Source organism: Myzus persicae, unplaced genomic scaffold (genome assembly GCF_001856785.1).
Source record: "Myzus persicae strain clone G006 unplaced genomic scaffold, MPER_G0061.0, whole genome shotgun sequence".
NCBI lineage: Eukaryota > Metazoa > Arthropoda > Insecta > Hemiptera > Aphididae > Myzus > Myzus persicae.
In genome coordinates this window covers 131,525-145,875 of record NW_019104009.1, presented here as the reverse complement: position 1 = coordinate 145,875, position 14,351 = coordinate 131,525, and the positions used below count along the sequence as shown (strand labels likewise).

General features: G+C 33.8%; 1 protein-coding gene across 1 annotated transcript in view; it reads left to right on the top strand.

Moving 5' to 3' along the window:
- LOC111037522 (T-box protein H15-like) overlaps window positions 1-14,351 on the top strand; it is a 56,362-nt gene that overhangs the window by 25,436 nt on the left and 16,575 nt on the right. Inside the window, exon 3 of the mRNA XM_022320150.1 lies at window positions 4,148-4,421. Within this exon, the coding sequence (XP_022175842.1) occupies window positions 4,148-4,421 (274 nt within the window). The remainder of the gene's footprint in view (window positions 1-4,147; window positions 4,422-14,351) is intronic.

The following is a 14,351-nucleotide window of genomic DNA, read 5'->3' as shown; positions in this document are numbered from 1 at the left end:
CCTACACTGTGCACTGACAGCATCGACAACTGACAAACCGACAACATACTAACACGCTATTTTTAACAAAAATGCAATATTCAACACTTTAAAAAAGAAGTAATTTCCCTTTTTATAGTAAATAGATCACTTATACTTACTTTATGTAAGATATCGATCACAAAAATAGAAAAATACCAATTTTGTAGAAAGCTAGAAAATTATAGAATATCTGGTTTATAGCATAGTTATTGTGATTATTTTTTTACGTTATCACCGGAAGGTACGCATTTAATTTCGTGATCGCATCGTTACAACAAATTGCTTTTTTATCGGTCGATAAACGTTAATACCGTATTTTTACACTTGGTTTTGCGTATACCATTGCGAAAACATAATATTTTTATTATTTATTATTATTTTTATTATTTTTATGTCAAGGTCCGGCGGTATAGCGTATATGATGATGATGATGATGATGACGACACGTGTATTATACCGTAAATTATATTATATATATATACTACTCATATATAGGTACATCGATGCCGTTCTGTAATTTATTAGCTTTTTTTTCTACTGTTAAATAGCACGCGACTCAAAACACTGCCAAATAGTTGTGAATTAATGATTGCTTAAATTCGTGGTTATATATGAATTTCCCATTCCGTTTCGATGAAATTCGTGATACTTTTATAATATTTTTTCCCTCCACGATCTTCTTATACATTATAATATATTATAATAAGTATGGGTGTGATATATTTTATTATCATGATCGACGGTCGTTTCGAGCCCATTAAACGCGCGATAATTAAATCAAACTCAGTGTTATTATTTTTAACCAAACATCTCGCTGCGGTATACCGTCGTGGTCATCGTCGACAAATAACGTTTTAGGCATCCGTATAATATGATTTAGGTATAAAAGCATACACACGCATTCATGTATCTAATATATTATTATTATCATCATTATACATAGCGATGACGGTAAGGAAATTACGGTCACCACCCGGAGCGCTGCGATGCGGCAAACCTATAATATAATTATGTTTGGCGGGGGACGCGGGTTTTCGGATATTATTCATAAACTGTTTAGAACTATATATATATTCATATAATTGTATATACACGTATCCATAGCTGATGATATAGTCGTGTCGGTCCGATGACACTGCAATACTGCATAGGTATTACAATAGCCGAAAAGTTTGAAATAATCCATAGGTACTGCCTACTGGTTAGATTTGTATGGAACACACGGCTATATTGCGTAAATGAACTTGTTGGTCGCGGTAACTGGTCGACCAGTATAATAGTGACCACCAAATAAGCTTACACAAAAATTCGATTATGCATTTATATTTTCTCCTGTATTTGCAGTTTTTGTCGGTTAAATGTACAACCAAACTCTGAGCTTTTGAAATTTTTGCGAGTTTCCGTGGCTGACTATTCAACACAATCATCAATCCTTATTATTATCCCGTTTGAACGTTATATTATTCAGAAATAATTTAACAAATTTCTCAAAATGACATTTCGCATCTACCCGTTTTAGTTAGAAAAATCGATAACTCTGTCTTGTCTGTATTAACATTGAAGAGTTGTTTTTAGTTTGTCCACGCAAACGATTCATCTATATTTTCTGCTGAATTCGGAGGACGCTGTGGCGGTCGTTTCGTGCAAAAGTCGAAGGCTTCCTTTAACTTTGCTGCAATAATATTTTGATATTGTTGCTACAGCTTTTACAAAGTACAATATTTAGTTTACAATAATAATAACAACAGTAACAATAATAATAATAATATATCTTCGCCGATGAGCGTGAAAGAGATAGAGAGTGAACGAGTTCTTAACACACCGTTTTATACTCGGAAAGCGCGCACATACCGACACAAACGCCCATAAAATATTATATGTGTGTGTGTGTATAATACGGGGATGATCGTAATTAATAATAAAAGCCGCTTCCGAGCTGCACGCCAGGCGAAAACGATAATTCATAAAATATAATATCCTGACTTAACGGATAATTAGCCGCGCTTGTTTCACCTGCGCTTTTTCTCCGTCTATGCACCTAATATATAATATTTATTTTATACACATATAACATGCTCTCATATATACGCGTAAACTGCAGGTGCGACACGACGATGATACGTAGTACTCCGTGTACTGCAACTATATGTGCAGAGATGATGACGACAAGTTGCGTACGAGCTCTTTAATTTTAAACCGGTTCAAGTCGAGGTGGCGGGAAAAATAAAAACCAATAGAAGTATTATATAATTGTATTTATTTTTTGGTATTATACGACTCAATGTACAAAAACGAACGCGTATAGTTTGTATACAGCACTATCATAGGAGGCAAATAATTTTGTCTTTGATTCGAAGAGACTATATTATGTAGAGACTCATCAGGTATGTAGAACGAGTTTAATACTATGTATAGTTTTTGAAATTCACACAATTTTTCTTAACCTCTGGTTGAATAGAACTGCAGTAGTGCATTGCATGTGCACTCGGGGCAAATGATTATAGTTCGAGTTTGAATGCGAGTTATACTCTACTATAGAATATAACGTTTCTTTTTATCAAGCTACTCCGTATAATATATTATAGTGTTACCTATATAAAACCAGTCCACAATTATTTGAGTCGAGGTATATTATATTCAATTTTAATCGATTCCTTTTTTTATATTCAACTATTACATATCGTTATAATATTTATGCTATATAATATATGCTACAACAACAATTATTATAGCTACTTATATATGATGCACATACCTATATAATTTGCAACGAGACTGCGCGATGTACGACGCACGTACCTATCTAATAATATATACCACAGGTAGATGTACCTATGCACATTCCGGATATCCGATTGAATGTGTACAACCTTCAGCGAAAATCTTTTTGATCGAGTAAATCGGTCTGCTCTCTTAATGACATAATATAATATATTATATGGTCACTCGCATCGATAACTCGAATGATGTATATAATATCTACCATAGCTATACAATGTATATACACACTATAAAATATAATTTCGTATTTACATAAATCGTGTGTGTTATATACATATTATGAAGTTTATATTTTATATTTTATGATCGAGCGGTAAATTTTTTATACTGATGTTTAGTAGTCTTGTGTACAAGAAAAAATAATGACATTAGTTGACTGTACGTTATATATTTCTAGCAGTGCATTGAGTTGAGCTCTATATACTTATGACTGACTTATATGCTTTCACGTTTCCTATACAACGAATTACAAACTAAGTTATAGTTGCTGCAGTATAAAGAATGGAAACTAACCGATTGAGTTATAAACTTGTTATTACACAAGTAACTTTTAAACTTAATTTTAACTTTCTAAACAAGTTAGTGGCTCGGCTTTGCAAGTAATGGATGCGGGATGTCCGACCTCGTCACACGCGCAAGAATTGATTGCGATCGCTTTATGCGGTTAAACTTTAAATTTGTATAGGTATATGAAGTACGAACTAATACCGATGAACAAATAAAACCTGACGGTAGTAGTATTATATAGGATGTATGTCAATTAATGTCATATTAACTATTAAAAATACGTAAAAATGCATTTAATAATACATATTGTTCCCCACTCTACAAGTAGGTGTAATTATCAGACAATATAATATATTTAGTTTAAAAGTATTTTTCGAAATTAGAGGTCATTGTTAGCAAAAATTATGCAGCAGCAACAAGGTGTTTTTGAAATCATGATGTTGCTGAAGTTGGCATTGTTGTATAATCTACACATTTTTCAAAATCTAAACATTCCAATAGTTTACTGATTAACGATTACATTACAAAAATCCGTTAAAAAAATTTTATGTCAAAACGGAAAATCTAATCCACATTATTGGCATCCATGATAAATATTATACTAAATAAGTGTTGTATGTATTTACATATTCTTCACATTTTATTTTAAAATATTTTATAGCACAGATATTAAATTTCAAGTTATAACTGGACTTGAGTGTGATTTGGATCGTAGGGGTGAAAGCACCAGTAGAGTTCGCGTGGGATGGCGGAGGGGAGGGGGGGTCATATATATATAACATAATATAGGTTCCGTTTGCGATATTATTTGATTTTTGACATCCTTCGTGGTTTACAGTAGGATGTTTCCCACACTGCGAGTGTGCTTCCGGAAGCTGGACCCAAACCAAAAGTATTCAGTGCTCATAGACATCGTACCGGTGGACAACAAACGGTACCGGTACGCATACCACAAGTCATCGTGGCTGGTGGCCGGTAAGGCGGACCCACCAGCCCCGCATCGGCTGTACACGCACCCCGATTCGCCGTTCACTGGTGACCAGCTGCACAAGACGTTTGTGTCGTTCGAAAAAGTCAAGCTCACCAACAACGAAATGGACATCAGCGGACAGGTGAGAACGGTTCCTTTAATATTAGTGACGTGTTCTCACGTTTTGTTAAAACTTAATTTTGGATTCATATACATAATACAATATTTATACATAATATAATAATATAGTATTATAAATTATGTCAATAAGTTAATTTACAAAATAATTGAGTACTGATACTGAAATCAGTTAAAATTATTCGTATGGATCATTATAGTTTTATATAACGTTGGTAGAATTAATTATCATAATAATAATATATACGTTATCGTTTTTGCACATTTGATTTATACTGAATTTATATAGTAGATTGTATGCATTTTTATATAGGTCTTTATAGAACTATGATATTTGAAAAGATTTTTTAGTTTAATATGTTTACTCTCATTTTATTTTTTCGGAATATCTGCTCTGCTGAAATCTGAATTGCGATAGCGGAGATGCTAAAAGTTGTAGGTTATTCTGTTATTTTTCCAAACTGTTTTATAAACCTGCTGCCATGTTCATTATATCTATGAGTTTTTGTAATCAAATTTTTGTGAATTACGAGCTGGAGACGATTATTAGTTCACAAATATTATACGCCCGGACCTGTTTTTTTTTATATCAAGACAGTAGTAGTAACTCTGAGGTAATTCGTTTTTAGATTTCAAGAATTATGATCCTCGCTGGCGTTGTGAAACAGATCGTGGTGATGGTGCCTATCTAAATTGTATAAATATTACTTCAAAGACTGAAAAAGTTTGATCCGCCTCTGAATTGGTTAGGTACATTGCAACTACCATAATACATTTAACCAACTGACATCAATAATCGAACGTATATACTATTATATAAAATGATAAACTATATACATTTTGCAAGTCTATATTATGACAGTTGTACACGGGTTACAGCAAAACGTTTTTTTTTACCATACATATTATTGTTCGTTCCATGGTAAGAGCGATTAATATAATATATAGTAACTGGATGTGACATATTTATATACTATATATATTCAGATATAATTAATAATTACGCGTAGTCTGAAAGGTCTCTCGCTGGTGAAACAGAGTCGACTATGATATGCAGTAGACGTGCGCACACAAAATGGCTCTCTTTAGATCTATTTCTCTCTCTCTCTAGTTCTGTGTGTGTGTGTGTATCCGATTTTGACAAGACGCGATGATTGATGAACGATATATTATAACGCGCAGTGTATAATTATATATATATATATATATATATCTGGATTGCACGTGACACCGTCGGCGGTGACGTGTCAACGGGGAAAGATGTGAACAAGAAAAAAAAGGAAGAGAGGAAAAAATGCTTTTTTTTGTGGCCGACGAGAGACACGGCCGGCGACTGTGTTAGGACGCAGACGTTTCGTCGTCGGACGGACGCAAAGGTATCGAATGACGCGAGCTCGCGTATTTTCAACTCGTCTTGCACAGGTCTCAGATACCATCGCCGCTCTCATCACATACTTAAGTACAGCTGTACACGCTCAGAGTTCGGGCCTAATACACTAAACGTGCGCAAATCGTGTGCATTAATTTTCGTCTGCAAGGCTTAAGCTGATTAATTCCTCGAGTACTTCTCTTTTATCAAAAAGAGATTAAAATAATCTTCAATTCTGCAGTAAACGTTTGATTTAATTACCATGATATACATTTATCATATTAGATGTTCGTGTAAAAACCACTTTTTCTGAGTATATTCGATATGCTCCAACTGCAGGATGCTGATTAAATATTTTCTTCGTACTTCGCAATCATCAATTTTAAAGTTAATCCATACTGTAGGTTATTGGTTCACAGTGTTCTATACAAGTGTATAATTATATTTAGAATTTATTGATAACTGTTTTATAAGTATTCGATAATTTTATATTTGTATTACCTAGTATAATATCAAAAAAATGATACAGAAAATGAGATCTTAATTAAATATAATGGTTTACAACCAATATCATTATTTTTTTTTTAATAACATGCATTATCAAATATAAAATTAACTAGGTATTATAATATTCGGATCCTTATTCACATTCTGTGCACCTTCATTATTTTATTTTATTTTGCCGGTTTTTTAATGTCACTACCTACACAATTGCCTATATGTGATAACGTTCTTAGAAAACTTGTTTTTTGGAATTTCTAATTTTAACGAAAAATTATAAAATATTACGAGTCACAACATAAATAATTTGAAAAGTAATGAATAAATAGACGCATTTAAAAAAATATATCGTCGTTATTTTAAAATAATTCATAAACTATTTTTAAGTTGCTGGTAGCTGGGCTTATAATATTTAACTATTATCAAGTACCTATATTTAAATTAAATAGAGTATAACTAACAGTTATGTACAACCAGTTAATTGTTGAAATGCCATTAGTATAAAGGGCGTGTATTAGGAGGATATGACATTATTATTCATATAGTTTTCAATGTATCGGCGATAAAAACGAGATACCTATTTTAGTTAATTAGTTTCTATTATATACAGTGATTATATGTAATATTGTGTAATAAAAAAATACATTATTCAATCTTAGGACTAGGAATATATGTGTATTAGCAATGTCATTAAAATATGTTGGTTTTTTTATATTAATAATTATTGGATTTGACATCGATATCATTAAATTATAGTAAAAATACAATCATTTTATACCGGTGCGATTGTTATATAATGTCAAAAATACAATGTCCAAATTATAGTTCAAAATGCATACCTATTACACATAAAAAAAGAAAAACATTACAATAATTTTTATGGTTTATTTCTAAAGCTTATAAACATTTTACAAATTCAGACTTTTGAGATATTATAATCAGACATTTTAATGTTTATAAAATTTTGTTTTTCTTATGATTTCTTGTTAGTCTTTCAAATGCATATTGCCTTTACGTTTGTAGGTGCCTACTTATTATTGCATAACATCATATAGGTGCCTCTTTATCATTACATAATAAAGTATAGTATGTTAGGTTAGTTATATTCGTATAGGTATACGCGTTCTGGTCGATGACGTTCCAAATCATGCTCGCGTTATGGGCGTATATTTCAGCGCCATGCACCCAGACAAATATGAATATGTATAAGCATTTTGGAACTCCATTTTAATTTTTTTTTCGGATCAAACCGCGTGTGTTTACAAGTATTTGTGACATTAGAGTGGACATAAGATTTTGATTTGAAGTGTGCTTTCTACATGATTCTATACATTTTATGTAATCGAATATACAATTTATCAACTACCTGCACTGCAAACTCGATATTACGTTGTGTATTTTTCTATCAGATTTATAATTTTTGAATATTCTGTTTCTTGTTATAAAACTTACCTACTTCAGAGGTATGCGGTATACATTTGTGCAGATAATGGCTAAAATAGCAATGGTTACTGATATATTATGTATATATGTAATATAAAATGTATAGTGTAAAATTATTTAAAACAAATAAAATGTTTTCGAAAGTAGATTTTTTAGGGGCGAGGGTATTAATAGATATTGGGAGTTCTTAATGTGTCTCTGTGGCCCGTGTCCGTCTACAAAAGATAAAACCCGTCGTTGATGTAAATTTATTCCGGTATAAAATAGGTCTCCGATTACTTATATGTATAACATAGGTAGTATTATAGGTACGTGGGTAATATTATATATTATGTTATATTTTACATCTATGTGAGGGCTTATTATTTTTAATTTTTTTTTTCAATAATCTTATTAATCTCTGAGTGCATAAAAAATGATTTCACGATAATTATCGGAAACCATAAGTAAGATTTAAACAAACGTACCTGTGTGATATATTGTGTTATTTTTTTTCGCACAACTATATGGGAGGGCTTATACAATTTTCACGGTTTTTGTTATTATTACTATTTTTTTTTTTTGATTATCTTATTAATCTCTGAGTGCATAAAAAAAATGACGTCACGATAATTATTGGAAACCATAATAAGATTTATATAAACGAACATATCATATATATATATATATTTGATCGACCAGGTTTTTGTTAATCACTTTTAAACACCGCATATTACACACACGGCGAATTCGTATAAGAAAAGAATAAATGGAAAACGCAATTATTATTAAATTTATATAGGTATATAATACCTACCTTTATCCGACCCACGCGCACGTGTCTATATCATAATGTTATTATTTCGTAATAATAGTTTCCATTTACCAGCGGCGGTGGGCCATACGCGCGACGCGTTTGGGTGTTATACCGATTATATATTTTTAAGGTCTCGGTCTTCGTGGAGTCGGATTACACATTTCGACAACGCGATATTATTTTTCACGGGTACATCCTAGGCTTCTCGCCGTCCAGTCTAAGAACATTAAAAAAAATTAATCTCCGAATTATAGCCAAAACCTCAATTGACCATCTATATAAACGATACGCGAATTGTGCCCATACTATATAGGTATTAGGTATTAAGTTTATTATTTCAATTTAAGCTGTATATATGTATATAGGTACTTAAATATGACGTACGTCACTGCACGTGTTAGAGCATGACATGCAGGTCGCTTCCCAATATTTTTTATTCCTTTATGTATACATCAGTCATCATCATAATAGATACAATTATGGTGTCAAAAATGCTCACACATAATTTTACATTTATGAACGACGGTTCTACCAATCGTCGATGTAATTTATACATGCAATTTCGATTATAAAATACTTTGAATTTTTAAACGAACCATCAACACAATATGAACTTAAATGACTCGCTTTATAGTTATTATATGCATATAATGGGTGTTTAGTCTGAAATATAAAATAATACTTCTATACAGTCCTCATCGGCTTTTATTCTTTTATTCTTGTACTCTCCCTTTTTCTATTATATATTATTATTATGTTGTACATTAAAATGCATGATGTTATGCTCCATCGATATGGCCTATTTTAAATTATGCGAGTACAGTTATTAGTTATATAACATACATTTCTATGTTATTTCTACGTTTTTCATATAGTTTGTCTGTATATTGAATTATATTCTGACAGCCGATTACATTTATTTATTACTGTTATTGTACGACAAATAGTATTTATAATAATATTATTCAAACATAATATGCCGACTGGTTCAATACTTAATCGCCATCTTTAGTACGATAGCGAAAACTGCATATTTTCAGCTTATACACATACCTATAGTGAAATATCACGATACGCTTTGAACCAGAATTAAAACAAATTCAACAAATATAATGGCATAACCAATACATACATAACATAGATATCTACAGACTGATAGTTTCAGCAGTAACCCGGGATAGTTATTAACGCTATATGTCATGTTTACAATACTAAAAAAGCATTGAAAATATTTGAATTAAGTATGCCAATAAAATTAGAAATGGTTCTTATTCATAAAAAATCTTAAAAAACTGATGACCAGCGGTCGTGTTTCTGAATCATCTAGGTATGACGTTTTTATAATATATTAATCAAAACTAATTAACGAATAAATTCGAACATGACATGATCCTATAAATTAAAAATCGTATTAAATACGAAGAGACTCGCACAAAATAAAACTTGCGTCGCCATAATTGCCTCGTTAATATTATAATTCTCGGTGTCGGTGTGTCGTCAGTGCAGTGTTACAATAATAATATATTATAATATTATTACACATATTTACATGTGGTATATTATAACATATTATTATGCTTGTATAGGGTGTAGGTAAATAATATAAGCTGGATCGCCATCATTATCCCAGTATGTATACACAATACTCACGCATATTATTATACATTATTATTTATAATATTACGACCCGGCTCCGCGCAAGAGTTAAACTGCCCGATGATTTAATGGTTAGAAAGGAGGCGCGAGCGTTTTTAAAGACTCAATTTCTTTGTACACTGCACCCAAAATGACGACGTCCGCGGCTCGAGGACCTGAGCCGTGGATCACGTCGTGGTAGGGGATCGGAGCTGCAGCAGACTCGCGAGCGCAGACGATACGACGACCGAAGCTGGTTGACGCACGTGCAGCATATTATGCAGCGTGTGTGTGTGTGAGTATGTATGTGTACAATAACAATATATATAAATCTTTTGTCATGTTAATTGGATAATCGTTAGCCGAAATATTCGTGTGTGAGTGTGTGTGTGACAGTGTGAAAGCCATTGCGAGCACACATACACAAGATATATATATTCATATTATATGATGATCGTTATGAGCGGCAGCAGTGACGGTTTATTTTTATGTGCGTACGAGCGTTATATATATATTTTTATACATTAAAACATAAATAATAGTAATAATAATAATAATAATAAAAAAATATATAAATAAATAATAACGAAAAAGAAAAACGCGCCGGACACGACGACGTCTCGCGGGTCTGACCACCACCAGCAGCAGTTACCCGTACACACATACACGCACACACATACACACACACACTCACACGACGTGCCTACCTATATGATACGTATGCGAGCTTGGTGTGAGTGCACGCGGTTCAAACGCTGTGGAATGCTGCTCGTGCGCGCCCCCCCGCAGCGGACACTCGTCGTCGTGTGACAGTCGACAAATTTCCTCAGTTCGTTTCCATTTTAATTTTTTTTCTTCACTTTTAACGACTCGAAGAAAAAAAACATAACCTTACTATTTCCCACTCCCTCAGACAGACGCGTGACGAATATTTACAGCCGATAAAGCACGGGGAGATTTTAAGCCGTAAAGTCACTGTTTACTATTTAGACGTGGCACTTCTGGATGTTGGTGCAGACCGCAATAAGAGTACACATATATTATTACAATATTATATGGGTTTCTCTTTTCGGATGGGAATAATATTTTGATGCCACGGACGTTGCTGCTGGTCTTCTCAGTGTGCGATTTAAATTCGTCTGCATTATAATCGATGTCGTTTTTGGTCTCGTTTTTTATCGACTTGTTAATAATCATTACCAACTGTATTATACACGATGACAGCCAAGTCCTGGTGGCATAATACGTCGCTTTAGTGCACGCGTTATGGAATAAATAATACGATAATATTATTATGTCATTATAGGGGTAAGAATGTAAGATAAACATACATAACACTGCTAGCTCGAGGATAGATTGTAAACAACGATGTTTTCGGACGATAAACGAAACGATTTAAACAACAATATCATACGACTGTATAGAACATAGGTTCAGCATGTCAAAATGAACGCTCAACGAATAGGTGCATAATAAAAAACAAAATATAATAATATTATAATAGGTGGCTGGCTCGATTACGCTTGATTTACACGTAGGTATGTATTATATTATATATAATTTTTTATGATCGATGGAAACGATTTTATTATGTATGCGCGGGACAACGACGACGACGCGACGGTCGTTACGTCGCGTTTACGGCTGTTTTCGTGTTATCGTGTCGCGATCATAATAATATTGTCGTGTTTATTGTACACATCGCATTACGCACCTATAATAGGTTGGTAGGCTGGTACCCGTCGAAACCGTACGATAAAAACAATACTATAGTTTATTTTATTATTTTATCCCAACGATAACCCACGGACGTTTTTTGCGTCGTATTCTGAAGGAAAAATGCAGTGCTGCTGTAATATTATAAATTTAACAAATAATACAATAAGATGTGATGCTAAGACTTCGATCTTTTTACCACAACGTACAACCCTTCCCGAATCATTTTCAATGGCACAATTATGGTCAGTCTATCGAGTAACAGCATTATGCGAACATAAAGTCGTAGGCTTAGGTACGACTACAGAATCATCTAGGGCCCATCGGTCCTCACCGAATACTGAACGTTCAAGTAATGTTATAATGTTATATATACTGTAAAATTAGATTTTTCTATTCAATACAGTGGTTTTTTTTTCCGGGAAAATAACACTTTTGGTCTGCACATTATTGAACCGAATTATTTTGTCATTGCACTGGAAATCCTAGTTGCGCCACTGATCATTATGATTATAATTGTTGTCGTACAAATCGTTTGGGAAAAAAAAACACTAGCCGTGTGCGAATCGTGTATAGAGCATTATTATACGAGTTCCGCTTAAGTATCGGAGGTTTATTGGTTGCAGTGACGGCTAGCGGCTTTTTTGATCTCCGTCGAAGAATATCTAATAACATCTCTTGTAGCAGCAGTGGCGTTGGCCGGACGTGTCAGCCTACCCATATATGCCTATATTTTTTTTCTCCTCTCCGTTTAACTATCCGCCCATATCGTCGTATCTCATACATGTATAGCAGTTATATTACTAGTCGTGGTCAATAACGTCGTCGTCGTCGGGGGGAAAATAAAAAACTAAATTCTCGCTCGCAAATGCAAACGATTATAGTATTTCAACAACAATAAAAACGACTTGGTTTCGCGAGTGAGTGGTCGTCATTACCCCCCCCCCTCCCCGACACACACGTACACACATTTTCATATAGGTGCATTGGAGTGGGTATATTATACTTGAACATACCACTGCAGGTAATAGACGCGCGCGCGTCCGGGCCCGGTTTTATAATAATTATTATCGTCGCGCGGTAAGTCAGAGAAACCTTTTGTCCAACACCTGATAATTAGGAAGTGGGCGTAAGCACAGGAATTATGAGTGACAATTGACGGTGCTGCCTCTCTTTCTATTCCCATTACCGCCACCGCCGCCGTATGGTGTTGTTGCGGCGGCGTGTACTGCAACAGCAACAACAACAACAGTAATAATAATAATAATAATAATAATAATAATATGTAATATTGTAGAGCCGGTCGGCGTGTTATTATTATTATTATTTTGTTTTTGTTTTTTTTTTATTTAATTTTTCGAAGGCAATTTGAAATTTATGACGGCTCGGACCCGTAGGGCGGCGGCGGTGGTGGTGGTGGTGACTGTGGCGGGCGGAAGACCGTAGTACGACCCGGGTATTTACCGCGAGTTTAATACGTGCGGTGGTGTAGAAACGGGATAGATACCATCATCGGCGGCCCAAGGTGTCAGTTATAAAAAAAACGGTTAATTGCCGGTTAGTTATCCATTATACGACCACCGATGACGGACGGGGGCTAGACGACGACGGCGGCGATGTATGATATACCTACCTGATACACGTTATTATAACATAGGTACTACATATTATTATTATAATATTATTATTTCACTATTATTGTGCAGTGTAATTGTACATAGGTACCTACTAAGGTACCTAACTCATATTTCATTATACCGCCACCGCGTCCCGTCACACTTCGAGTTGGTGAATAGTAGTTGGGGTATTTTATTTTTTTCGTTTGACGTTGTATACCTACGTTTATATTCAGGCGGAATAAGTGTCGAGAGCGTTTTTAATTACTCCCAAGTTTGAAACATAATATAGAAACATTTTTGCTATATTGAACGTCACTATTTAACTATAAATAAACCAATAACCCACATTGATGAAAGTTCAACACCGATTGGGCAGGGGTGGCTGACGTCATGTGTACTTATAAGTCGAGCTTGTAAAATTAAAAGATAAATGGAAACAGCTAAATTTAGACAGTTATATGAGTAATGTAGTGGAAGAATTCGAGATCGATAAAAGTAGGTAGCTACATATTATATATGTATGTCGTAGTATACTGGGCTCGGCTAAGCCTCTAGCCGAAGCAGACCAACGATGATAGTTATTATGACGACCACGGTTTCATCTTTCTATAGATATATAAATATACTGATATACATAATAAGTATATCATATGCTTTCGTGATGTACAACAGAATTTCCAGAGAGCCAATAGAAACAGACAGACTGCTTGTATAGCGGTTTCGATGATCATAATAATAATGATAATGTAGCTGCAAGTCTATATAGCCGGCGGGAATGACGTTAAAACGTCATGATCTTAACGCACACTCGAAATCAATTACACTGAAAACGGTTTTTTATTCACTTTGGAAACT